General features: G+C 38.5%; 2 protein-coding genes and 1 pseudogene across 3 annotated transcripts; all 3 read left to right on the plus strand.

Moving 5' to 3' along the window:
• The first annotated feature begins 119 nt into the window (after positions 1-119).
• Positions 120-744, plus strand: LOC149118389 (uncharacterized; annotated as a pseudogene).
• Positions 745-4774: 4030 nt separating this feature from the next.
• On the plus strand, positions 4775-7992 carry LOC110044905 (tripartite motif-containing protein 2-like). The gene has a single exon (XM_020750480.2). The coding sequence runs from the start codon at positions 4842-4844 to the stop codon at positions 7017-7019; it is 2178 nt and encodes a 725-aa protein (XP_020606139.2). The 5' UTR covers positions 4775-4841; the 3' UTR covers positions 7020-7992.
• A 1839-nt stretch (positions 7993-9831) lies between these two features.
• Positions 9832-25398, plus strand: LOC110044906 (phenylalanine-4-hydroxylase-like). Of its 2 annotated transcripts, XM_020750481.2 has the most exons (15): positions 9832-9956; positions 10160-10258; positions 14974-15148; positions 18295-18306; positions 20503-20591; positions 20886-20953; positions 21040-21090; positions 21661-21759; positions 22329-22375; positions 22855-22990; positions 23283-23352; positions 23470-23526; positions 24009-24104; positions 24378-24511; positions 24696-25398. In XM_020750481.2, exons 1-15 carry the CDS (start codon positions 9891-9893, stop codon positions 24853-24855), a joined length of 1359 nt encoding a protein of 452 aa, XP_020606140.1. In that variant the 5' UTR covers positions 9832-9890; the 3' UTR covers positions 24856-25398. The 2 variants fall into 2 exon arrangements, with proteins under 2 accessions (XP_020606140.1, XP_020606141.1); XM_020750482.2 differs by lacking the exon at positions 18295-18306.
• Positions 25399-27012: the final 1614 nt, after the last annotated feature.

Raw genomic sequence — 27012 nt, forward strand, 5'->3', positions numbered from 1 at the left:
TTATCTAAGAAAGACTGAAGCCACTCTGCTAGCATGCTTCAAAATAAAGTGAATGTACATTATATAGCTTCCCGTCAGAGGATCGGAATGCGAAACTTTAGGTGTGTTAACCACAGTAACGTCACTTCAAGTTAAGTAACCTCGTTCCCAGGGTCTCTCATCTTACCAGTTTCACCCCAAGCGTCTTATATGGTATGGCTGTGTGGGGCTCTCGCTCAGATTATTTGATGAAAGATCTAGAACTAATCCACCTGAGAGCAGCAAGACTTATCCATAAACTACCAAGAGACATGGAAGACGAAACAGTACTTATAAATGCAAATTGGATGCCATTAAAATATTTTTATTGTTCTCGTATTCTAAATTTAACGCATAGAGCTTTTTATAATCTAGGTTTAGATGATATTAATAGTCTAGTTGTTAAAAACGCTTCGTCTTATAGTCTTAGGAAATCGTTAAATGTTGTTGTATCTAGGCCAAGAACTGAACAGGGCCGTCGTTCATTTAAACACAGAGCTGCAATCGCCTGGAACTCTTTACCTGACTGTCAAACAGCTTGAAAACCCTCTTTCTTTTAAAAGGAAGATAAAATCGATCAAGACCTATGTCAGAGACATCAGTTTCCAAAAGGAATGCTCTGTAAATTATAATAAGAACCCTGAATTTAGGTATTTTTAAATTATTTGATTACTCTTTTTATCGTTATTGTATATATTATTTTAGCTTTATGACAATTGTATTGTATTTCTGTTTCTCTTATTTAGATTTAGTAGTCGTAGGTCCACATCAGCTGTACAGTTGCTTATTTTAAACCTACTTATCAAATAAACGTATGTATGTAGGTAGGTAGGTAGGTAGGTAGGTATGAGAGACCCTGAGAACGAGGTTGCAAGTTTAGAACTCGGGCATACCGTAAATCCTGCGCTCGGTCCGTACTGCCACGGCCTCGGGCCAATATTTCGCCCTCGCGCTCGGTTAGTAAGAGGTTAATAATTAATACGCTCGCGTAAAGATGGTCGCTGTTCAAACTACGGTTTTATACAGAGAGAAAGTATAAAGAAAAGCTGTTTTGTTCTAGTTTCAATTTTCCTTTTGACCTCACTCCCAAAATAAGGTATATTTTATGCAGCATTCTTCGCTGAATATAGAGCCTACGCATAAAACTTTTGTTAAGTCTTGTTGGCACATTCATCTTGTAAACTGAGTTGAGTTAGTGGACGATTTCAATGAAGCCGACTCTATTCAGATGTCTATTCATACCTTTTCGGTTGTTATTAGTTTCAAGCTAACTTTTTTTAGCCGTCTTTATTTTGTTCCTTACATGAAGCAATCGTGTATTGCGTTAGTATAAGTACAGTACTCTGTTCACTGTAATACTATTTACATCTCGACGATTTACGATTTTACATCAACGAGTTGTACGTACATCGAAGACGTATAGCGAAGGACGAAGAATAAACTTGTGAAGTCCAAGTTTCTGAGTGTCCTGATTTCAGTTGTAGTCGCAGATCCGTCGGTACTTTGGAACCCGTGACAAGTTCCTTTCCCGCAGTAAGCGAGGTGCTCTGAGCTAATTCCCGAGTCAAGTTAAATGTATAGAGTCAAGCGCACCAGGTTCCAGCCAGTTAGGCCTCTCAAATGCCCGTTTTCCCCTAGTTAATTAGAGTCCAGAGTGGAAAAACTCGTTGTCACAGTACCACGCCTGCTTGGGCCAATATTCCCTAGTATGGCCCTCGATCGCGCTCGGTTGGTAAGAGGTTGTTATTTATAGTGAACTTGTATGGCCTTTTCTGATCGCCCGTTTTAGGGCAAAATGCTCTGTTGTCATGACTAATTGAGTGATCCTCTCTAAGGATATACCTCACTACGGGCCCGTTTACATCGAGCAGACTCGTCCCTGGTTGGAAGATTACCTGCTCAGTATAGGAAACGTTGGTTCGGCGCAAACCCTCTTCGGGTTTAGATATTACAGCTAAACCTGAAGAGGGCTGATCTGGCCACCCGAAATATTGTTTCAAATACACTACGTTGTGTCGGCCTTGCAGTAGTCTTTGACTTGTCGTCGTTCTGTAATAACACATGCACTCGTGGCTGTACACGTGAAAATATGGCAAGGAGCCGCAAACGAAAATGCTGCTGGTGTAAGTAAAAGATCTGTAAATGATCTGGTCAGCCAACAGTTGAAGTCACATTAAGCAAGGCTGATACTACGTAGGCAACTTAACGCGAAATGGCATGATAGAGTCGACCAAAAAACCATGCTACCGTGAACAGCTGTCTCGACCTGTTCACAGTTGGGTCTCGTCAGCACGGCCCGTGTGTAGCAGCAGAAAGTAGAGTAACCATGACCAGCACGAAGGCCCATTGCCTACTAAATGTGCATGGTAACGGACCTACATACAAAGTCTCAGGGTTAACTTTTGTTATTTGTATAATAGTGGAACTCGGGCCGCCAAGCGGAGCCCCATACTCATATAGGAAAGAAAAGGAAACCCATGAGTTGATTTTCTCATGGTTATCATGGCTAGCGGTATTGCTCGTGGGCGCGTACGCACGACAGCGACGGCGACAACACAGCGGTCAAACGTCGGGCATGCGCAAATGGGTACATTTTTTGGCAGCCGCGCGCCAATTTCCCGCTCAAAAATTTAAAGGAAAACATGGAAAACAACCGGTGTCACGCAAAATTTACGAAAAAAAATTGAAAAGTTGATAGAAATCTGCAAAAGGAAAAGAAAGTAGGTGAAAGGAAAACTTAAGACTTTTCAGGCACAAAGTTAATTAAGTTACCGGTATTCTGTTGATTTACCATTTGTTTTAAGCTTTACCAAAAAAGTTTATAAGTCTTGAAAACCAGTGTCATGGTACGAGCCGACGGCGTAGTATACATTTGTTTTTTTTTTTATTAATCACACGATGCGTGACGCCGGAAACGGACGACAAGCAGTGTGTAAAAGAAGAAAAAACTGGAGAAGGAAAAGACAGTTGCAGTGATTCGGCTTCGCTCAGACAAGCTGGAAAAATCTTGGCACGGACTGGGAGGATTCCGTCCGGATCCTGGATTTGTCTGAAGCACAGGAACGAGATGAATCGAACTACAAACGATGTTCATTTCCATCGTCATGGGGGCATAGCTAGCCAAAATACCGATCCCAAACCGCCTGTACCAGGTCTTTGACAAGGTGGGAAAATCTTTTCCAAACTACAAACCTTGGACAAACTGGTGCACTAAATGCAAAGTCGAGGCGGACAAAAAATTCAAGAAGCACGGAAAATACATACCGCGGAAAGGAAAGACCTGCAACAAGCAGAAGGTAGAACAATTTTTAACTCTTATTTCTGTTCGCTCTCGTTGTACAAGCTAAAACACAAACAAATATATAAATAACGAGGACAATGTCATTTATAGGATGCCGATGACCCACGAAAAGAACAAGGTTATGAAAATATTTTGGCCGCCTTTAGTTGCCCCATAGCTCGCACATGCGCGGACGTTTGACCGCTGTGTTGACGGCGACGGACGGCGACGACGACGACGACGACGACGCAACATGGCGGCCATACTCCAAATAACAGGTTGACAGAGACATGCAGCCTTGGTTTACCGTGTACTTCTTTGATATTGGACATCCATGTTACGATCAATTGACACCTGTCAAAACAAGGTATCCGCTGACCCGTATCACGTGACCATATCGCGGGCTCAAGTGTACAGCTCATCGAGGTCGCGTGTTTTTTTGAAGTTGACCGCTGACCGAGTGAGCGATTGGATCGCGGGCTCATATCAGGTTAACTTGTTGAAAACAGGGCAGGATTGTTCGGAAACCAGAAACTGCAAGGGACCGCATACGATAAACGCTGCTAACGTAGGATCTACATGAGATCTGATCAGCCAAAAACATGTATGAAGACAAACAATATACTGCAAGGCTGATATTACGTGAAAAACGTTTCGAGACACCAACATGACAAGAACCGATAAAGTAGGATCGCAACAGTGGACAGCTGTTTCGCCCTTTTTGGGGCTCGTCAGCAGAGTGTAGCGAAGATATGTAACGCCAGCCCAACAGCCAACGCACATAAATTGCAAAATGACCCGTTCACTATATCAAGTTCCGTACTTTGAACTCACTTGCGCCCCGAAACACGCGTTGCTCGGAACACGCGTTGTTCGGAACACGCGTTGTCCGGAACACGCGTTGTTCGGAAGTCGGTTAACGCTAACCCAGGATTAAAAGTTAACCGAATTATAACTTTTTCTTCTATTGACAAATGTTTTTTTCTGCTTTTTTTGTGTATATGGTGATTAATAAGACTCAAAACAGAGGGCCAAACATATACAGGAAACCTCACCGCAAAAGTTACAAAACTCAAATCAAAATTCTACCTTTTCCTGTTAGCTTAATCGGGCTCTGAACAACCCGGCCCCGGAGCTCCGCTTTTAGGCTGGCGTAAATCTATATATTAAAATTTAACGTGGACTCGAACAATATTTCGGGTAGAAAAACTGAAAAAAAAAATAGCCTCACATGCACGTTGGATTACCCCTCCCCTCCCACCGGGTGCAAATGAAGGAAAAAATAACCGTGAAAAAGGGTCATTACGCCGCACCAGCAGGAGTCTTGGTGCTAACAGGGATCAAGATGAGAGCGTATAACGTATCCTGATAGTGAAAATGTTCATGATCGCTACAGATGTTCCCAGACAAGATTTATTTCCCTTGTCACGCACCCCGCAAGTTTCTCTGCGCCGCGTCAATTTCTCCTGCCCCCGCCCTTCTCCAGACCAGCTCAGCTGATCAAGTCACGTGATAGTTTCGAGTTCCCCTTCCAAGCTAAAAGATGGACGCTCAGGAGCTTTTCAAGCAGCTACAGAAAGAAGCAGAATGTCCTGTATGTTTAGAAACAGTGGACAATCCCAAAACTCTCCCGTGCCTGCATTCATTCTGCTTAAATTGCCTCAAGAAAATACCAGTCGAAGAAGAAATGATGGAATGTCCTGTTTGTCGGACTTCCGTGTTGATCCCAGAAACTCTGATCGACTTACCAACATCTTTTCATCTCAATCGATTGTTGGATATTCTTCCACTCAGAGGCAATGGTACAGAGGCTCAGAGATGCGGCATTTGCGAAGAAATGCACACAGCAACTTGCTACTGTTTTGTGTGCGTGAGATTCATGTGTACAGCTTGTTTTGATTCTCATCAACGCACAAATGGCACTCGTGGTCATCGCAATGTTTTGATTGAGAATTTGCAAGCACCGCAAGTCTTAGAGTCAATCCGTGCACCAACTTGTTGTTTACAGAAATGCCACGAGCTAAAAGAACCGTTAAAATATTATTGCCAGCAATGCAAAGTCTGCATTTGCCAGAAATGTTGCGAAGCGGATCATGACCGACACGCCATGATAGGTATTCATGAAGCTGCCGACAAAGATAAAGTGCAAATGAGGTCGGTGATAAATAAACTCAAACCACTTGTTGTGTTGTATGAAAGTAAAATGAACAAACAAGTTCAACTGATGGAAAGAAGTAGAGAGGAAAATGCTGCTGCCCGCAAGAAAGTTACTGAAACAGTGGAAGAAGTTATCCGAGGTTTACGTGAACATGAAACAACCATCCATGCCAAATTAGATGAAATTCATGATATACAACAAAGGGACCACTCAACACAGCTAGAAAACTTTCAGTTGCTTGTTACTCAGTTGAACAGCTTTGTTGAATTTGGCGAGGCCGTCATAGAAAGGAACCTGAGTGAAGAAATCCTTCACACTCAAAGTAACTATGGAAAACAGGGTGAAGCATTCCTTAATCTGAAGAAAATGGAATTGTATGATCCACAACATGTTGATTATGCAGTGACAAGCCAGGGCTTAATTCAGGGCCATGTTATAGTTAAGCATGCTGATGCTTCAAAATCAGTGGCTGAAGGAAAGGGTCTTGTAAGAACAAGTGTGGATACTGAAACTAATTTTAAGGTCACTATTATTGATGAAGAAGGTAAGCAGTATTATCACAAAGATGACCAGATGACTGTGAATGTGGTAGACCCACAAGGAAGTCTCTTAAACAAGAACATTGAGGACTACAAAGATGGGAAATATATGGTGGCCTATACACCACAGAGTGTGGGTATGCATACTGTTTCAATTGACATCAATGGTAAGGCATTGGCAGGCAGTCCCTGGAAAGTGAAAGTGATGCCCCATCATCACCGTTTGTTGTTCAAGTTTGGAACATCTGGGAGGATGCGAGGGCAATTTGACTGGCCTGTTTCTATTGCTGTAAGCAAGCGAACTGGAAACATAGCTGTAGCAGATTCTGATAACAGGAGAATTCAGTTGTTCAATTCAAATGGGAGATACCTGAGAGACTTTGGACAGACTGGTGCTGAGAAACTGAATAAACCAAAGTCAGTGGCATTCACGAGCTTTGGGGATGTAACTGTTCTTGACTCCAATAAGATTTTTGTTTTCAGTGAAACTGGTAATCTCATAAGCAGCACAGTCAATGAGCACCTGATAAATCCTTCCAGTCTTTCTGTCGGCTCTGACAATCACTTAATCGTGTGTGACAAAGGCGACAAGAAAATCAAAGTCCTCTCCACTAATGGAACAGAATTGCTGAGGTCATTCAGTGCCCCAGACTGTGGCACCTCCCCTGAGTTTGCTATTTGTCACCAGAACAAGATCTTTGTTTCTTATTTTGAAGCTAATTGTGTCAAGGTGTTCAGTGTGGAAGGGCAGTTTGCATTTAACATTGGAAATATATCTAAGCTGATAGATAGAGATGGAGTGTTAAATGGCCCGCTTGGACTTTCTGTTGACAAAGATGGTAATTTAATTGTGTGCGACTTTCATAATAGGAGACTCCAACTGTTTACACCTGATGGATTGTTTATTAGTAAAATTGAACAACAGCTCAGGCAGAGTGTGGGACCATATTCAGTTGCTGTGCTGAATGATAATCGAGTGTTAATGATTGATATTTTAGGACACTCCATTCATGTTTTTCAGTAAGGTTATGTGCAGAAAGGGACTAAATGATATGGGGAAACTAGTATGTATATATCTGGTTGTCTGAAATGCAGTGGAAATCGAGAAAAATAGGTTTTTTATTATAATTCTTATAATATTATTCTTGTCAAGTTAACATGAAAGATATCTTAATGTAGCCTGAAAGGTGTTTTGGATTTCATTCTGATCTTATCTAGGATAGTTTTTTGCAATTTTATTTCTCCATTTACTCCTTGGATTTACTTTTGATGGAGAATGTATATCAATCACTTGAGACAGAGTCTCATCACGTTTCCAAACACCTTGAAATTTTTAGTCAAAAATACCGTACTGTACGTGATATGTTAAACTCCCTTCTCGGTGTGTGGTAATGTGGTGAGACACTACCTTGTGAAGAGGCCGAAGCTGAGGTGAACCAGTTCACTTACAGTGTTCTAGAATTTTATAAATTCTTGGTTATACAAATGGGCCATATTCGTATTCTTGATATTAGACTGGAACTAGCTTGTAATGGGACTTATGCAGGGGAATATACAAAGAGATTAATGTCCTTTGCATTTGAAACGATTTTCCCGCATTGGCCTCATTTGCAAGCTATTACTGCAGTTCCAATACCAAGAATAATCCAATACAAAGATGGTCTATTAAAACAATGCACATTTCTGTGTAGCTATATAATATTGATTAACTATTAAGAACTGGTAACATACTAGTGCTAAATAGTAGACATCTGCTGGGTGCAGTGTTTACTGTGGCTTAACAGTCCAATTTTCAATTTACAGTTCTGCCAGGAGAATATTGTACCTCTTGTGGATTGCAAGATTTGTGAAGAACTTTTGACTGAAAAGTTGCAAAGTTAGTAAAAAGGTACTCAATGCTATTTCACTTAGAGTGCTTTGATTACTATAGATAAAGAAAAGAACAAAATGCTTTTGTAAAGTTGTAACAAGGATGTATTAAAAGAGCTATATCTTCACCAGTTTTACTTGATAATGACTCTTTATTTGGCTTTGGACCAGTGCAGTGAAGATACCCTGGTGTAGCCCAGATAACAACCTTGTTCCTAGGGTTTTTGTGCTGATATACTAGGCAATAAGCAAACCTTGAAGACTAGCACAAGAGTTTTGTTGTTCCTACTCTTTATGAAAGGTTTGGATTTTATCGACATATGTTTTCATAGGATTTCACAAGAGATCACCTGAGAGACAAGACAGTGAGGAAGGGCTTCTAAAGTTACCAGGTTCTAGTTTATATTGAAGGTCAAATGCAATGAAACTGGACTTGCTTTGATTTTAAGTTAAAATAGAAGATTATAACCAAATATCCATAATCCAAACTTTTTTATGGTTTACCTAAGAAAGTCGCCAAGATATTCAACCTTGAAAATAGTCCAGGAAATAGCCTGAAATGTCAGTAATCTCACACCCTCAATCAGCCTAATCCCCGGGCGAGAGACATACAAGCCAGGCATATATCGTAAACCTTGATCCCAGGCTCTCTCTCCTTCCCCTCCCTTGTCACTGCGGTAAGTGTTAGGGCCAAACTGGAACTCGCAGTTCAAAATAATTTTAAAAACACTTTGTCGATTTTTTGATCAGGGAAAGTGTTAAGCAGCCTGTAACTATTAGTTCAAATTGCTCATTAATTGTGTGTTAAAATTTCTGGTTTATTTGTTGGTTGGGGAAATTGGAAAAATGTCAATTGTTGAAGGGTACGTGTTGCAACGTTGACTAAGATGCTGCGAAAGGTTTACTCAAGACATGGGGTACTCCGAGAAAAATTGGGTGGGGTGTGCGGCCCGCTTCCCAAAACCCTTACCCTATTTATGACCAAAATCTGCGATTTTCAATACCTTATTTATGACCTGACCCTAAATCGATGCCCTGGTTGAAACCTGCCTTATTCTTAGTTCCCTAGTTCAGACTGATGTTAAAGGCACCGTGAAGAGCTCTTGTTGATGGGTCGCATTGATTATGATGAAAAAGTAGCTTCTTCTAAAAACCATGCCTAATTGAAGACCAGAGTGCAAAAACCAGACCCTATTAATGATCAAAATGGCTAAAATCGATACCTTATTTATGACCAAAACGGCTGAAAAACCATACCCTTTGAGGCCGCACATAAATAGTCCATATAAGGGAGTACCTCTCCCCCATGGCCCAGGGGTTATTGCCAAAAGCCCAATGGGTGCCTGTTTTGTTTATTCCTCCTCAAGACATTAGTGTTTTTTATGAAAAAGGGTAACTCCATATTACACGAAGGAAATAGTTCACAGGTTTTCTCAGAGGGCACTTTGGTTAAATAACCGTCCCGGTGTCTGATCACAGGCAGCCCAAGCTCTATCTATGAAACACAAGAGCAACACAATATGGCATCGAATTATAAGGGTTTATATGGGATTTTCTTCAAGATATCCATGGAGGTAGTTAAAAGTGAAAATTTTCAATAAAAATGGCTTACCTTATTCCATACGTGTGTTGTTTGCTCCTGGTGTGGTTATTTTACGGATTTAACTTGATTTAAGCGACTTTTTTGAATTCCAAGGGAAAACCGGAATTCAAAAGAGTTTGCTTAAATCAAGTCAAATCGGTAAAATAACCACACCAGGAGCAAACAACACACGTATGGAATAAGGTAAGCCATTTTTATTGAGAATTTTCACTTTTAACTACCTCCAGGGATATCTTGTAGAAAATCCCATATAAACCCTTATAATTCGATGCCATATTGCGTTGCTCGTGTGGTTTACAAAGAGAGCTTGGGCTGCCTGTGGTCTGATTCGTGGTACAGGAAACCACACCTCCGCTCACGCCCCCAGGTTCTGGTCACGTGGTCAACATTGCGCAGTTCTTTCGAGATACAAAGGCGAACAACATGGACGCAGCGGTAGCGGGGAAAAGAAAACACTTCGATACGGACGAAGATGCAAGCAATCGAAAGGTAATTTCCAGTTTAATTTCTCGTCAAACTCTAATCCTAAACAACTGAGTTGGTTCTGTGTACTTGTTTCACAGATAGAACACCAATTTGAAAGTTGTTTTGCGATCATGCTAATCAATCCGCCCACAGTAGAGGCTACAGTAGCAAGACTATTGTGTGGATTATTTCATATATAAGGCTTAAATAGTACTATTTTTACGCAGAAACATCAGGCAGAAACTGGAGAAAAGAAACATACATCAATAGTGTTTGCGTTAAAAGAGAAAGTGGGGTCCCTAGCCAGGGCTCTGAAACTTTTTGAGGTAAGACATTGTAAGCATAGTCTTAACAATGCCTACAATTCAGTTTTTATTACTTAGTTTTTAAACCTTGTTCTTTGTGTACTCAAGTCTTAGAGTTTATTACTGATTGTATAGTTTATCACGTTTCTTTGTAAAGCGCCATGAACGTAGAAATGGTGCTATATATGTAGTCAATAAAGTTATTTTTATTTATTATCAAGTTATAAATATACATGTACTTCTAGCCTACTTGCAGCCCTTATGCATGATGACACAAGACAAACGAATTTCACCACCTCCTTTGAATATGCAAATTTTAAATTTGATAATAATAAATTGATGACGACTTTATTTTCTGAGGGTAACACTTGACAAATTACACCAAGGTAATTGATAAACTCATGGCCCTCCTAGCTAGGCCAAGAGCTAATACTCATCCCAAAGCAGCAAAGATGAAAAAGCTACTGGAATGGAGGGGGGATGGGTGAAGGTGAGGTTGAGGGGGAGGGTGTGGATGGTCATTGAAGAGGCTCTTGTTTTCTATTTGAATTTTTTGGAACCCTTTGATATTGTAGTTTGGAGACGTTTAGATGCTTCCTACCATCAGAATCTTGTCTTGTATCCAAGAATGGCATTTTAGTAACTTAGATGCACATGTAAAGAGCAGGAATTTTGCAGATATCGTTATAAGGTGGTTAAAACTGTTTTTTCTGGTGTCAGTTCACCAGACTGATAGGAATTTATCAACTGACAAAAAGTTGCCAACTTGTGAAAATGTCTTGATGGATGAAAATTGTTGAAATGATTATGTCTGTGGAGTATATTTGAACAGATGACATGCTGACATGAACTGTCATAAAAATTTGTTGCTTTTTTTACCTTATGAACAGCTGCAATTCAGTCATAATGGATAAGGATCTTCAATTGCATGTATAATTTGTCCCATATTTGGAACAAAATTCTACAAATTAGACAAAGCAGTGAATGTGGTTGACTTATTTATACATTTTCCCGCTTTTCTGCATTATTTTTTTACTTGTTTATAATTGTGGGACCTAAAAACGGGCTATGCATTTTTTTAAAGGGATCACTATTTTTAAGGGAAATACATGTATGTCCAGTTAACTGTCATTTATATGATGCCAGTGCTTTCAGTAAGATTTGAAGTAGGTGTCTCCCTTTTGTTAGCATCTGCTGGAGCTGATAAAAGGGGCCAAAGGCCCCTTGTCCTCCAAGGGGGTATGGGGGCATGCCCCCCAGAAAATTTTTGAAATCGGGAACCGCGGAACACAATTTCCAGTGATTTGACGCAAAATATTAACACCCAAGCATCATTATTTTTAGGGTGTCTGGAAAACCTGAATAGTGAATAGCAAATAGTCACGAATAGTGAATAATGAATAGTCCCGAATAGTGCGAATAGTCTCAAATAGTGCGAATAGTGGCGAACAGTCGCATAAAGTGGGGAATAGTGACGAATAGTCGTCAATAGTCACTGCTTTAGGTCTAATATCCTGCATTAATTAATTATCCAAATAAGCAACAATTTCAGTGAATTTATTACCTTTTCTTCTCCAGACTCAGGCTAAGGCTGTCCATCACCGACATTAAGAAAACAGAAAACACAAGGATAACCTAATAAAGACGTATTTAAGCTTTTGCAGCGGTTAAAACAGAAGAAACTACATTTAGAAACATCTTTTGTTCTGATAAGTGTCTCTGCTTTTTAGTGGGAAAATCTCTTCCTATGTTGCTGCAAGGTTGACTGCGAGATACTGGGTACCCCATTTGCTATGATTTGCCACTTTTTGCCACTATTTGCCACTATCCGAGACTGTTCACCACTATTCGCACTATTCGAGACTATTCTCACTATTAGTACTATTCGCTATTCGCTATTTGGGACTATTCGTTCGCTATTCGTGACTATTCGCTATTTGGGTTTTTGCAGACACCCTTTTTTTTAATCAGAAAAAAGTATTTTTTGAGATTTAGTAGTTTGTAAAAGTATTGTTCAAGATGCAAACATCGATACTAAGTAGCGAGGCCTGAACACAAAAGCGAACTGTTTGGAAAATTAAGTTACATACTGAAGTCAAGACCCAGTTTCGCTCGCATCAAGAGACCAAGATGGCCGCCCATCAAACTCAACGATTGACATCTATGATCTCACGGAGAAATAGGGGACTGTGAACAGTCTAGTAAACGTTGAACATCTAAGAGCACGCAAGATGCTCCTTGGTTTTCTTATTTCTTTTCATCGTCATTTCATTTTTTCTATGATGCTGTTTCAGTGCTGTGTCACATTCATCCCAGACAAATAAGTCCTTCAGTTGAGTATTGAAGATAATATGCAATGGCTTTAATTTACAGTTTTGGTCTTGTTGTTTAACCCTATTCAACTCCTGAACCAGCTACAACTGGTATTGAGAGACCATTTTTCTTGATCTACTTGTGACATCATAACTTTTAATGCCAGCTGATGTTTTTGATAATCAACTAACGAGAGGGGGGTGAGTAGGTTTTCGGATTGACAGATTTGGCCTTAAAAAGCACACAGATTGTGGATTTTTGCGATAAATCAAGCGGATTCACAGATTTTGAAAACACAGTGGATCGTGGATCAGCTGTAAATTTTGGCGCGGATTCCGGATTGTGCCTGTCTCGATGTTTGGATCTTGGGTCCTAAACAAAATAATGTGGATCATAGATCTTTCTTCAGCCTTGGTCGATATCTTAGTGAGTTCATCCAAATTATTTCTGTTTTTGAACGAAGCTCATTTAAAATCAGGTGTGAGACTGTTATTGGAATTGTACTGTGTTATAGTCATCAAGCATGTTGCCGTCTTTACTATTTGGGTGATATTAACAATGGTATCCACATTTACCAATTTACCTTTAAGGTGGCTGAACACAGTTTTTGATACCTGTACTTCATTCACCTTTTTCTCTAAAACCTTTGATCTCTCGGTTGCCAAAAATGGCAGCAAGCAAGTTAACAACACAAACCTTGGTTTTTTGATGGTTGAGCTGACGTGCTGTTGCCATGGCAACATGAATAAAAATAAAATGGCCTTTAAAATTGTTTTTGTTTATTTGTAGAAAATCTAGTCATTAGATTTTCTTTATAATTTGCGTGCAACAAACTTGTAACGATTCTCACAAGTTAACACCATTTTGCTAATAATTTAACAGAGACATCTTTAATTATCCTTTGTGGAAGGTTTACTGGAATATCTAGAATTTCCTTTCTTAAAGTTCAATTATTTTCAATAATCCAGTTACTTTAAAGTATTTTCGTGCCAAATTTCATGAAATTCTAATGAGTGGTTCTCAAGAAATTGCAATTTTTTTACTTACTACGCATGCGCTGCATTTAACTGGGTTCTTTCGGTAACACAGAAAAAGCTGAGAATTGTTGGGTTCTTTGCATTGTTATCTTTTCTAACATATCTTTGTGATAAAAGACTTAAGCCATCAAAACACTGCGTTCAATTATAGAGAAAAATAGCACAGATAGTGCGGGTGTTGAGTAAATAAAATGATCACTCTATTGACGGCATGTTTTTTTGGAATCCTTGTGCACGCGCTGAATTGCATCAGCAAAAGCGCGCGCAAAAACTGTGTTCGGCCACCTTAATTTGAACTTGCACACTCCTGTTTCACTCTTCAGGATGTGGTTGTGGTTTCGGATTTGAACAAAAACATTGGTGGATCAACGGATTTGGCAGAAAAAAGGCACGGATCGGTGGATTTGCATACCCCTATTCGCCCCCCTCTAATAAAGTAGGATAGAGTCTTACATATGCTTCATTCCCAAACAAAACAAGTATGACAGATGAATTGAGATAGGCCAGAGATGCACATAATAAACATTAGGCAATGAGTCAATATCCTCTCTAAACCAAAGAGAACCTAAGACAACCGCAAGGAGAACAAAACCTCAAAAGAAAAGGAGAGAAAAAGAGGAATGAAAAAAGTCAATACTACAGAAATTCAAATTTAAGAATGCTCACGTCCAAAAGGTTCTCATGAATAGATTTTTTTAAAACTTATCATGAAATCAGGTTAAGACTTTTGCCAAAACTTTTGCTAAAAAGCCAAAAAAATGGTTGGTTACTATGCTCATGATACAGTAAGGCATGTTAAAGACCATGGGTTTTTAGAGGTTTTTGTTGTTTTAAGATGAAGTTAGCTTACAACTATCGGACATAAAAAAGCTACATTTAATGAAATTTAGACAGGTGAACTTACTGAATTCAACACAGCTAATTATATTAAGTAAACCTTTGGAGCTGATGCTGTTCGTCAAGGTTCAATAGGCCTAGATAAAGAAATTTTAACCTTGCCTGTCCACACTTGAAGAACACTTTGCTCACACGAGAGCAGAAAAAGCAAAATATTTGTAACTTCTCATGAATAGATTTCCTGTTCATTTTTCGTTAAAATGGATAAAATTGGGAAAGGAATTGATCTACAGAAAGAAAAATGGGGGTCACCAAGCATCCAAGAGAGTAAATTGTAGGTGAAGTTAGCGCACCTGGTGCCAAACCCAATACTTGTTTATATTAATTCTTCCTTAGCATGCACTTGATATTGTGACATGAAATTTGTGCGTAGAAAGGATGCATAGTAACAATGGGCGGGAACATCCATGTTAAATCCTTTTGTGCCCAACCAAAAGAAAAACCAAGCAATATCTCATTACCTGGTGTATTTTATGTCACTTTTCACAGGATCATAATGTTAACATGTCACACATTGAATCGCGTCCATCTAAACGCTCCAAGACAGAGTATGATTTCTTTGTGGATTGTGAAGAACTCCAAGGAGCCAAGCTTGAAAAGTTTTTGAACGCTTTGAAAGACCAAGCTTTGTCAATAACTCTGCATTCAGAAGATGGAGGAGGAGGTATGTATGGTACTTTAAACTAAATTCCCAAACCTTCCTGTTCATAAAACCATTGAGTCTAGATATGTAGCATATCTAGAAAAACTCGTAAAAGCTGAAAATGAAGTAGTCACAGAATGTAATTTTGTTGATTACTCCCTGAAATTCTGTGGGGACCTTAAGATTGACTCACAAGAATGAAGATGCATGTCTGACTTAATAACTTTTTTCCACCAATGTAAACCAATTTGATATGAAGGTGGTCCTTCTCGCCCAGGAGGGGGACTCTCATATGAAAAGGTTGAAAAGGTCAGAGGTGCTCATCGGAAAATTTGAATTAAACCCTTAAAGAAGACCAATCTGGGTATGGTAAAACTTTATTTGACCCCAAAAAAATTACCACTAAAACAGAATAGGCTCAGTTACCAGCCCTGTTCAGGAAATTGAGCCTGTGCTACGTGTAGTAGACTGAACTTGAGAGACTGGTGGAAATTGACCCTATAAGAAACAGAAATGAGAGTGTTTTTTATTACAAATTCTTCAAGTGCACCCTAAAAGATACTTTCACAGCTTAAAACAGTCTGTGGCATTTCATAATAAACACCCTAAGGGAGACCAGAATCCTTGATTTACATGTACATTGTATACTCCTAAGCAAGATGATGAGCATCTCCAACCTTGTTGATAATATATGGAAGTTCCTTTGGGCCTTCTTGTTACTGATGACAAACTACTCCTGCCCAGCCTGCTATCTTGCAGTAAACTTTAGTATTTGGCTATCATGATATACATGTATAACTGTGTGGGGAACTTGTCTACCTGAGTCTACCATGCATGTCAATCTGTAGGAAACAAAGATCAGGTGTAGCTGACAGGAGTGGTTTGCACTCTCACAAGAATATTTCTTAAACCCTGTGACAAAATGTTTTCAGCTTTTAATGAAATTTTTCTGATGTTGCTTCCCTTCAGGGGTGAATTAGTTTATCTTTTTGTTTATTTTGTTGAAACAAGATTTACATTTACTGCTATAAAATGTTTTTTTTTTTCACCTGCACAATTTATTATGTTTTGCACACCTATTGAGTCAATATTAAACAAGTTATCTTAGGGTGCTACCTAAATTTCTGAAGGGGATCAAAAATGACCATACAGGAGAAAATCATATCCTGAAATATAAGATGATTGTAATTAAACATTAGAAAAATAAAATATCAAATAAACAATTTATTTAAAGTTCAATTTGCCCCATCAAAAGTCCCTGATTTAAAATACAATAAAACTTCAAGCAATTTTGAGTTTGAGTGCTTCACAGGAAAACATGATGTAGTATTAATATTTATTAATAATTTAAGCTTAAATTTCATTGAAGGAAATGCCCTATATGACATTTGCACATCTCTGACCCTTTGGTCTGGCACTTAATAAATGGCTGAACATTATTATTTTATATCTTAAGGAGAATGGTTTGAGTTTGAGATAGCGGCCTGGTTCCACATGCAGTAACATGGTTTAACTTTAGCTTGATGTAAAATTTTTTATACAATGTAATTATTAACTAATAAATGAATGTATTTCCAAAGATTGAAATTTTTATTCTAAAATTATATTGTAACATTCACATGGTGTAATGCATTATCCTAATCCAGTTTGTATTGAGAATTTTTCGGACAGATTCATTCGCCAATTTGCCCCCTCCCCCACAGCAGGGGCAAATTACATCATTAGCGCATTCACACAGTCACGTATTTGCCGTATAGATTCAAAGATATGGTGTATGATTTCTGCGAATCGGCATGTAGTTTGACCCACTAGCCTTCGACAACGGAGTGGCAGATCTGCAGGAGGGGCCTGGAAAAAAGTTCTGTTCTAGAGAGAAAGTCTTGACAAAGATGCTTTACATGTATACATTCGTTGACTTATTGAATGTAAACTCACTAACAGAGAATACTTGAAAACAGAGAATACTTCAAACTGAAATCCTTACACCTATACTTTTAGTCCTACAATAGTATAGACATGTCATTTCACCAGGAGACGTATATATAACTGGACACAAGTATAGTTTTCAAAGCTTTTTTTGATCACAGCTCAGTGCAACAATATAGACAGCTTTGTGGTGTAATAGAGATTCCCTACCGAGCGACGTTTAGCTGCTCTAGAATAGCAACCTTAAAAATGCTGTTTAACAGCAGGAAATGTGAGCTTATATGCTTATGAATAAAAATGGCTCTTATAGGAGCCACCAAACTTGTGAAGGCAATGATTGATGCATATTAATGGAAAATTATGTGGATTGTTGATGATCAAGACTATCAACCATTTGTTAACACAAAATTAATCTTACATAATAGTTGGAGAACATTTTTAAGCTAATTAAATAAACAGCATGTTGTAAGGAAGGCACAATGGCCTCATCAGGTTAGTGTGCTCATCTTCGGATCAAGCGGTCCCGGGGTCTAGCCCTTCCCATGGACATTGTGTTGTGCTGTCGGGCAAGACACTTTACTCTCATAGTGTCTCTCTCCACCCAGGTGTATAAATGGGTACTGGTGAATTTAATGCTGGGGGTAACCCTGCGATGGACTAGCATCCCATCCAGGGGGGTAGTAGAAATACTGTCTCCTAGTGGCTTCATACTACATAATCTGGGATAAGCTCCAGCCTGATGGGCCACTTGGCTTGTATGCAGACTTAACCTTACCTTTACCTAGATAAGGAAGAAGGAACTTACTGGTCAAAAGAGGAGTTTAATTTAGTGGTAAATTTAGTAGCTAACATAGAGGAAACTAACAACTAGAAAATTTTATTTTTATTTAATAATAACTCTAATTTTGAGATGAAGTCCTAAAGTCCATATACAAAAAATGGCAGAGTATGAAAGCCGCAGGCATCTGCAATACTAAACTAATGTGATCTAATGTAACATGCATTGCATTCACCAGCACCAGTGTTTGTAAACTGCACAGATGTACTGTAGTTTGTTTTCAGTAGGATTTCCTATGGTTTGAATTGTGGGTCAAAGTAAATGTAATATGTAACACGTGGATATATGAAATAAAAGTTTGGTGCAGTTCTGGTTAATTTACTAAATATATCTTTTGATTTTTCTTGTGTACAACGTACAACTAATTTGTTGTCATGGTTTGATTGCAACTCATGATCATCAGACCTGGCTGATGGTAAGTTGGTAAACTTTGATTTGTGATGTAGTCTAAGTCAATGTGTGACACAATTTACGATCAGACAGTACAGTTTCTATTTCTCACCAGATCCAATGAAAAAGGATTTAATTCACAGTACAGTCATATCTTTTTAAGTTACTAAATGTGGGTAACAGCTGAATACCTTCATCCAAGTAATTTGTTTAATATATATATAAATTATATTAAAGGTGATAAATACAGGTATGAACTCAAAGCCTGTATTTATATAATTAATAAAGAGCTGGAAATTATCAATAGAGCCAAGCATTGGCTTTTCGGACTTGTACTATTTACTGCATGTCTTCATTATCCTGTTCATGAAGTTATTCTTTCCAGAGGTGCTCATGTGGTAAAAATTTAAAGCCCAGCTGTGAGCAACTTACAAGTTGCTCATGGCATGCTAATTAAGCTTATTTTGAGCATATGATATCTTCTAGAGATATGATAGTCCACAAATTATCACAAAAGGTGTAATTTTGAAATGAAAACAACTGCAATGTTTCTGTGTTTACATGCGCATCATTGGTCTTTGCGCCAGTAGGTGCACAACCCTGTGCCTAATCTGTGTGCAACAATCTTTGTATATTTGCTGCGTGTTAGTTTTTTATATTAACCTTTTAATAGTAAATAGATTGTCATGTATTTGGCTGGTATCATAGAGCACTTTCATTTAAGTTTCTGATTTTATTACCTGTAGATCTAGTAAGCTGTTGATCAAGGTCATAGGGTAGCAAGGTTTCAAAATAACTATTTTTGGAATTATAACAGTTTCATGATTAGATGTGAGAATTGTGAACACTTTTTTACCTGCAATTTTAGTGCATTTGTATCCCGATTTTGACACTCACCCAATTAGGCTTTTTTTGTTTTTTTTTCGGGCAAGCAGCTCACCGTCCCCAAAGTCCAAAGGTTTTGGTATGCCTATGTTTCCAGGAAAATGTCCGGGGGGGAGGGACTTCGATGTAAAAAGGGATGGGCATGCTTGTCCTACCTTTTAGGGATAATTTTAAAAAGTGGTTTTGCTACCTCTTAGGGTGTTCGGCCTCAAAAGGTCCACAGCAGGAGCTTTTGCGGTACCTTTTAGGGTATTGAGCCGAAAAAAATATGACAGGAGATAATGTGTTGTTTTAGAATTGGTACCTCTTAGGGGTGAAACAAATTTCAAGCCACGCCCACAAAACAGGGTCTTTGGGGTCTTAGGGGTTCTTTTCAAAATTTCCAATGAGCACCCCTGTCCTTTTAATATGGGAGTCCTCCCACGGGAAAATGATACCCTGTTTCAGACCTGTGAACCTAGTTCCAGACTAAAATGTTGGAAAAGCATATCCTACCAAGCAGCACATCCCACAAGTAATAGCCCATATAAGGACGTACCTCCCCAGGAATTTTTATTCGCATTGCCAGCAGGCAGAATACTGTACATGTATATTAAATATATAAGCAGGATTTATCTGTGGAAGCCTTCTTACTACAGACTAGTCAGCACTTTATAATAATGTTAAGAAAATCAGATTTTTTTTCTCATTGAGTCTTAATTAAGAAGATCACTCCTTTTCTTTATTTTCAGAATGGTATGTAATAATGTGATGGGTCAAAATATCAAATACATGACATGTACTAGTTAATTATTTTAATTATTAACTAGTACATATGTCATGTATTAATTATTTTATTAAAATGTGTTGTTCAAATTTCTCAGTTTCCAGGAAAATGGGGGCTATCACCTTCTCTGTATTGTGAGCTATTACCTTCCCTATATTGTGAGAATTCAAAAAACAAGCTACAAACTCAAGGGATTTTATTTCTAACTGCCTTGAAACTTTGTTACTAGCTTAATTTATCAGATCTCTACTTACTCTAATCTTAAGTCAAACATGGCAATTTTTACTCAGTTTTAATACTACTTTCATGTGAGGCTGTGACCTTCCAGCTATGGTTAATTTCACACGACCTTCAGTTGTCAATAATAATTATTATTGTACCACTGAGGAAAAAATTATCATGTTATTTTTTTTCAAGATCTCTCAAGATATTTTAAAAGAAGATCTTTGATCATGATGTTTAAAATTGCTTGTAATAGAAGCACTGATGGCTAATGGTTCATGTAATAAAACTGCTTCATTTAGCTACCGAAGGATGCCAAGTTTTTGTATTTTTGTTGTTCCCTTTTAGTGCCATGGTTTCCACGTAAGATTGCTGACCTGGACAAATTTGCCAACAGAGTGTTGAGCTATGGAGCAGAGCTAGATTCTGACCATCCGGTAAAGACATTGTCCTCTAGTTTTTGCCAATAATTAAGTAATAAATGTATATATTGTAGATTGCTTTGTATGTTCCAGCATTAAGTAAAGTCATGTTGTGAATTTAAGCCTGAAATAAATTCAGGCTTAAAAGAGATTCGAACCCATGACCTCTGCGACACCGGTGCAGTGCTCTACCAAATGAGCTATCAAGCCAACTAGTAGCTGGTCACATTGTGGGTTTGTAATATACCATAGTACTTTTTTGTGATTAATTTTAATGATGAAAATGTTGTGGTTTGTTCCTTTTTTAAGGGCTTCACAGATCAAGTCTACCGAGCTCGCAGAAAGGAGTTTGCCGATATTGCAATCAAATATAGACAGTATGTATATCCTGTTAGTTCATGAATTCAAACAAAATGACCTTATGGTAAAGCATTAATTATTTCTAATAAATTATTATTTGCAGTGGTGAGCCTATCCCTCGTGTGGAGTATACAAAAGATGAGATTAAAACGTGGTAAGGGAATGTATTTCCATCACTGATTATAATAAGTCAAATTATTCTCACATTTTAATTGGTGCTAACTTATGAACTATTGGAGGACAGAAGCATCGATGACGTCATTAACATTCTTTTTTTGTTCCTTTACGATATAGAACAAGTACATTCCATGTTGCAGTATGTCTGTTTTGTGATAGATCATAGGAGATTTCAAAATGTGATAAGAACATCGGTGACACACTCCGCTATTGCCTCGTGTGCCACTTTTTTATTCTTACCACATTTGACGTCATCTGTGATCTGTTACTGAACAGAAGCACGGCAACATGGAGTATATTTGTTAAATAGAACCCCAGAGTCAGCATGAGCTGTAAATATGTTGTATATAATTACGAGATAACTTATTGGTCGACTTACGTCTTTCTCTAAACAAGACCACTGAACAGGAGGGGAGGGGACAATTAAAATCATAGATCTGTTTAACTTGAAAATTATAGACTGTAGTTTATTATAGAGAACATTTTCAGTTCCATCATATTATCCGACAGTATTGTAATTCAATTGAGACACGCTGTTTCCCTGTAGGAATATGGTGTTTACTGAGTTAAGCAAGCTCTATCCTTCTCACGCTTGTCGTGAACACAATTACGTGTGGCCGCTGTTGGTGCAAAACTGCGGCTACAGGTAGGTTTGTTCTTATGCAATGGTTATTAAGTGGTGGCCTAGTAGTTTAATAGTACTCAGAGGGCGTGCTTAAAACAAGAAATGGCAAAATGACGAAATGGCACTGTGGTTAGCCTAAATAGAGCTCAGGTTAGCCTAAATATCACTGACGCGATCACATGGTGCGCGTTATGGCCACAGTTTTTCTATTTTTTCTCCCTACACCTTTGATTCTGCTGGTTGCTACACATGGATTGCGAGTCTTTATTTTTTTAAAACAGAGTGAATCGTAAAGACGTATTCATGGACATAAAATTACAAAATTTTTAAGCAAGTTTAACCGCGGACGACAATCCTGCTGAACGTTGGATCAATAGTGATCTAATCGGCTTAAAATAAGAAGTGAAGAATTAATAAATTAAGTCAAAGTAAGGCAGCGAACGATGCAATGAAGGAAGAATTTAAAATTTGGTGTACTATATTTCGGCTGGACAAGCCAGCTAACTGTAAAACTTTAGACGCACATTTGCTTGCTTATCAATTGTGAAATGTACTTAGGATTCCGAATCAGTTCTTCTTCGTACTCACAGGCTGGGTAACATTCCACAGCAGGATGAAGTATCAAAGTTTTTAAAAGGTATTAGTTATTATTTTGCGAATATCCTTGAACAAAGTGACAACAAAGTACCGGTATCTGTAACAAATTACCACTTTTTTTTTTTTAAACCCAAGACTAAAGGGAACTGGAACAACTTACCATTGAACATAACTGGAGTCCGATTTGGCCTTCCTTACTTTTAAAACCAATCTACAAATGTTTACTGCAAACTGGTAAATTTGTTTCTTATTACGTGGTAAGGAGCGCTGGCTACATGTAAGAATCTTGTTCAGTAAGGAGGCACGTAACAGGAACTGAATAAAATGAAACAAAGCAAATTACAGCCGATCATCTAACCAACTCACCGATCAGTTGATCGACAAACTGGAAGCTTTGAGTCATAGATAATAATTTTAAGCTGCAACATCAGCCATCCATCACCCACCAGATTACAAAAGAACCCTAGATGTAACAAGGTTACTTGCTTTTATTTTACTGAGTATGTTATTCTTCCTTAGAGTGTTCAGGGTTCAGTCTTCGTCCAGTAGCTGGGCTACTGTCATCACGTGATTTTCTTGCTGGCCTCGCCTTCCGTGTGTTTCATGCAACTCAGTACATCCGTCATGGTTCAACACCCATGTACACACCTGAACCGTAAGTAATATGGTTACACGAAAATAAAAAAAATCAGCATTTTGTATTATTATGTCAATACACAGTATAACAGATGGGTGAGGAGGAAAAAGATAATATTATCAGTCTATGTCTTGATGTCGACATCCTTGCAAATGGTTTTAGTACTTGTAATTTCGCCTTGAAACTTCGCTGTTTTGCCTTAATTCCGCTTTCCCTGGATTATATCATTGATATCAAGAAGAAGATCAAGCTAAGCTTACCTTGATCTCCACTTGGTGATATTTACTGTTCGTTTTTGTCGTTTTTTTAGGGACATTGTACACGAACTCATAGGCCACGTACCGCTTTTCGCTGATCCTGATTTTGCTCAGTTTAGTCAGGTAAAAGAGATTTTCTCAAGGGGCATTCAAATCAAATGAGAGATGAATGAAGGTGTTTCAGTGAGGGGAAGTTACCCTTCGTCCTTTGCATTCATACATTCGTTTATTTCCCAACAGGAGATTGGTTTGGCATCTTTAGGAGCCCCAGATGAGTGGGTTGACAAATTAGCAACGGTAAGGCTCGTTATACACTTGTAGTCACGTGAGATCTCACTCTTGACCATGGAGATCTGAGTTCGAGACGACGTGTTTAAAGACCAAGTCAAAGGGAATTACCCATTATTACCTGTGTTCGCGGTTGGTAAGCAACGTGCATGGCGTAGGTTAACATTGCCGGAATGACATGACAACCTTTGCAGTACGCGGGATTTTCCTAAACAACTTCTCGAACATATTTTACGATTTCTCTGTGATCATGTTCTTACAATGCTTGCAGATAATATTTGATTTCATAGTAATTCGTTGAAAGACTTAGGTTTAAAAGTAGTGTGAATAAGTTATTATACAAAGAATAAAAACAATATTGTTAGATTCTGGAGAAATGTTGCACTCCAAACGGGATAAACATTTCATTTTCATCTCCCTACTTTTCTTTATTTTCAAATCCTGTCCTCTACTGTTTTAGCTGGCCTTACAACTTATCCTGTTCTCTTTAGCTGTACTGGTTCACTATCGAGTTTGGATTGTGTAGACAAGAAGGAAAAGTCAAGGCTTATGGAGCTGGGCTGTTGTCTTCTTTTGGTGAACTGCAAGTGAGTTAAGGTTGTTTTTTTAATTAAAATCAAACTTGGTCATTAAGAGTCATTGTTTTGTCAAAGCTAAGGTCCTTTATCTACACTCCCGATTTTCTTATGGGTAATCTACTTTGGCGAGAGGGTATTATAGATCAGTATTATAGTTGAGTTTTGATACAACTGGACGAAAGGAGGGGAAAATAATTAAAAGGAAGGGGAAATGTTGAACTGAGGGTACAGTCATGAAAATTGATGAAAATGTGAGTAAGATGGTATTTCGTTTTATTGTAGTACTGTTTGACTGATGAACCAGACAAGAGGCCGTTTGAGCCAGAGAAGATTGTAGTTCAAAGCTACCCTATAACCAAGTATCAACCAGTGTACTTTGTGGCTGACAGTTTTCAAACTGCAAAGGAAAAAGTCAGGTAACTTTATGATTACAAGCTTTGAGTTTTTGATGGCCTTGTTCCCTGCCTTGCGACCTTTTCGCTCCAGATTTCTACCCATGTCGCTGGAACTACCGTCACCCTAGAAGTCCTTCGTGTCACTTACGGATCAGATCAAATACTTAGTTTTATTTGTAATGGTTACGTTTTTGTTTTCTTTCAGGGAATTTGCTGCCAAAATCCCCAGACCTTTCTCGGTTCGTTACAACCCGTACACACAGTCTGTGGAAGTCCTGGATTCTAAGGACCAGATAATGAAATTGGCCAATGACATCAGAGGTGACGTGTCCACCCTGCACGACGCACTCAGCAAATACGAGTAGACTGCGAAACAACTGATGAACGAATCTGGAAAACAAACGAATGTTTCAAACGTTTTAGAAATACACCTACTTTATCGGTAAAAAGATATTTTTCGACTCGGAAGACTGTAGAGTACTGTGCGCAGAAACAACGCAATTCAGTGGCTTTTTCTACATGTAGATATTGTGCCTTGAATTCCTTTAAGGAAAAAATATAGTATTTTCTTAAAAATATACAGTTACCTCGCACTGAAACTCACGTACCGGATCCTGCTCCAACTATCCTCTTTAGAGAGGTGTTGTTATCCTTGTGTGGGATTATATAAACGACTATAGTATAGTTTTACTCAACCTATTGGCTGTACTGAAAGGTGTCTTTTAATTTAGTCAAAATAGAATAGAACAAATTTCACATAGTTGCCTATTTTTGGAATACGAAAAACTCCCATAGGTTGACAGTAGCGTTAAAACGAGGTATTTAAATAGAATCAAGTATTTAATGATGTAAGCTGTTGTAAGCAAAACCTGAGAATATTTAATAAACAAGTCTGCACGTGTCTATAACTTTGAAGTTTTTGATATGACTTAAGCTTTGGAGTGTGGAGGCGCAGTGGCCTCATGGTTAGTGCGCTCGTTTCCGGATCGAGTGATCCGGGTTCGAGCCCTGGCCGGGGATATTGTGTTGTGTCCTTGGGCAAGACACTTTACTCTCACAGTGCCTCTCTCCACCCAGTTGTATAAATGGGTACCGGCGAATTTAATGCTGGGGGTAACCCTGTGGTGGACTGGCATCCATTTTCAAATCGGGTCACTTTGTTCATTTATCGAACCTGACATGAATGGCTTGATTCGTTCTTGGTTTGTGCAAGCAAAGGAATATGCCTGTGGTTTCGTGGAGACTTAACACTATGCTGTATGGCTGGCCTAAATATTTAGCGCGGTAGTCTATATTTTTCTACTGACATTTCTTGTCGTTGTATGGTAACAACATTTTTGATGATAAACGTGTTTTTGTTCAATGCTTTCTTGATTGCGTAGGCGTTGAAACAGTTGAAAAATCGCTTTGATCATAACAGTTACAATCTCCACAAACGTGATTAGTGCATAAACTGCCGTATTTTGCTCTAATTAATCTGCAAAGTATCGGACAGTTGGCTGTGATTGGACGGTTACATGAGCCAATCATTTTAAGTCCTCTCCACTAAATCCACCAATCACGACATTGATTACAATCACTATAGTAACCAATTTAAGAGACTGACTTTGTAAAATTGTGGAGGTTTAGTATCCGGTAACTGTTTTCAAAGAAACTTAACAGCAATTTTGCAAGCTAATTCTCCATATTTTTAATTGTGACATTTAAAAATGACTATTAAAACTTCTTTTTCAAATGAAACTTTTAGTTTTGTGGGAAATTGTAATGGTAACGATTAATTGTGAACAGGATATCATGTCGTCCAATTCAGTCTGGAATCATACTCGTGATTAACAAATCGGACTCCCGCTTCGCGGTCGTCCGATTTTGCTAATCACTCGTATGCTTACAGACCGAATTGAACTTCACTTAGTGCTATTTACCATCATTAATCGTCAGCGCAAGGATGGATGACGCTGACATCGCATTGAAAAATATGTTTTGCGTCGTTAGTGGTCAATGAGGGTGAGCTTGCCGGAACCAAAAAGTAGGTCCGCAGCGCGTGTTTGTCTTCTGTGTTACCAGTCGAACTGAATACAAATAGAAGTAATAATGACTACAGTCTTTAAGAACTAATAAATATTGAAGCCTATTCAGAAATTCGTCAGTTGTGCAAACGTAGAAAAGGCTGTTGCTCTTGTACGTGTAGCAACTTCAAAATGAGAAAGGTTACAACCTCCCCCCACCCCCCCCCCTCCATCCCAAATTATCGGAGGCTTAAACGCCTTCGAAGCCATGCCCAATACATGAGACAGGAACCAAGACAGTTATGGTAAAATCTTTCAGTAATTACCTGTTTCGAGTCTATTATAGTTGCGCGCTGCGAGTGGTCATTTTGCATCAGATCATGCCCTGTGGGTAAATGAGTTTTTCACTACAAAAATCATATTACTTTCTTTCCCTGTTACGGAAATACTCCTAAAAAAACGCCATGCTTTCACAGATTTTCTCGAATTTTTATATATTCTTGTTATCATATTCTT

The sequence above is a fragment of the Orbicella faveolata genome, unplaced genomic scaffold, assembly GCF_042242905.1.
Source record: "Orbicella faveolata isolate gen_17 unplaced genomic scaffold, um_ofav_v1 contig_1, whole genome shotgun sequence".
In the NCBI taxonomy this organism is placed as follows: domain Eukaryota; kingdom Metazoa; phylum Cnidaria; class Anthozoa; order Scleractinia; family Merulinidae; genus Orbicella; species Orbicella faveolata.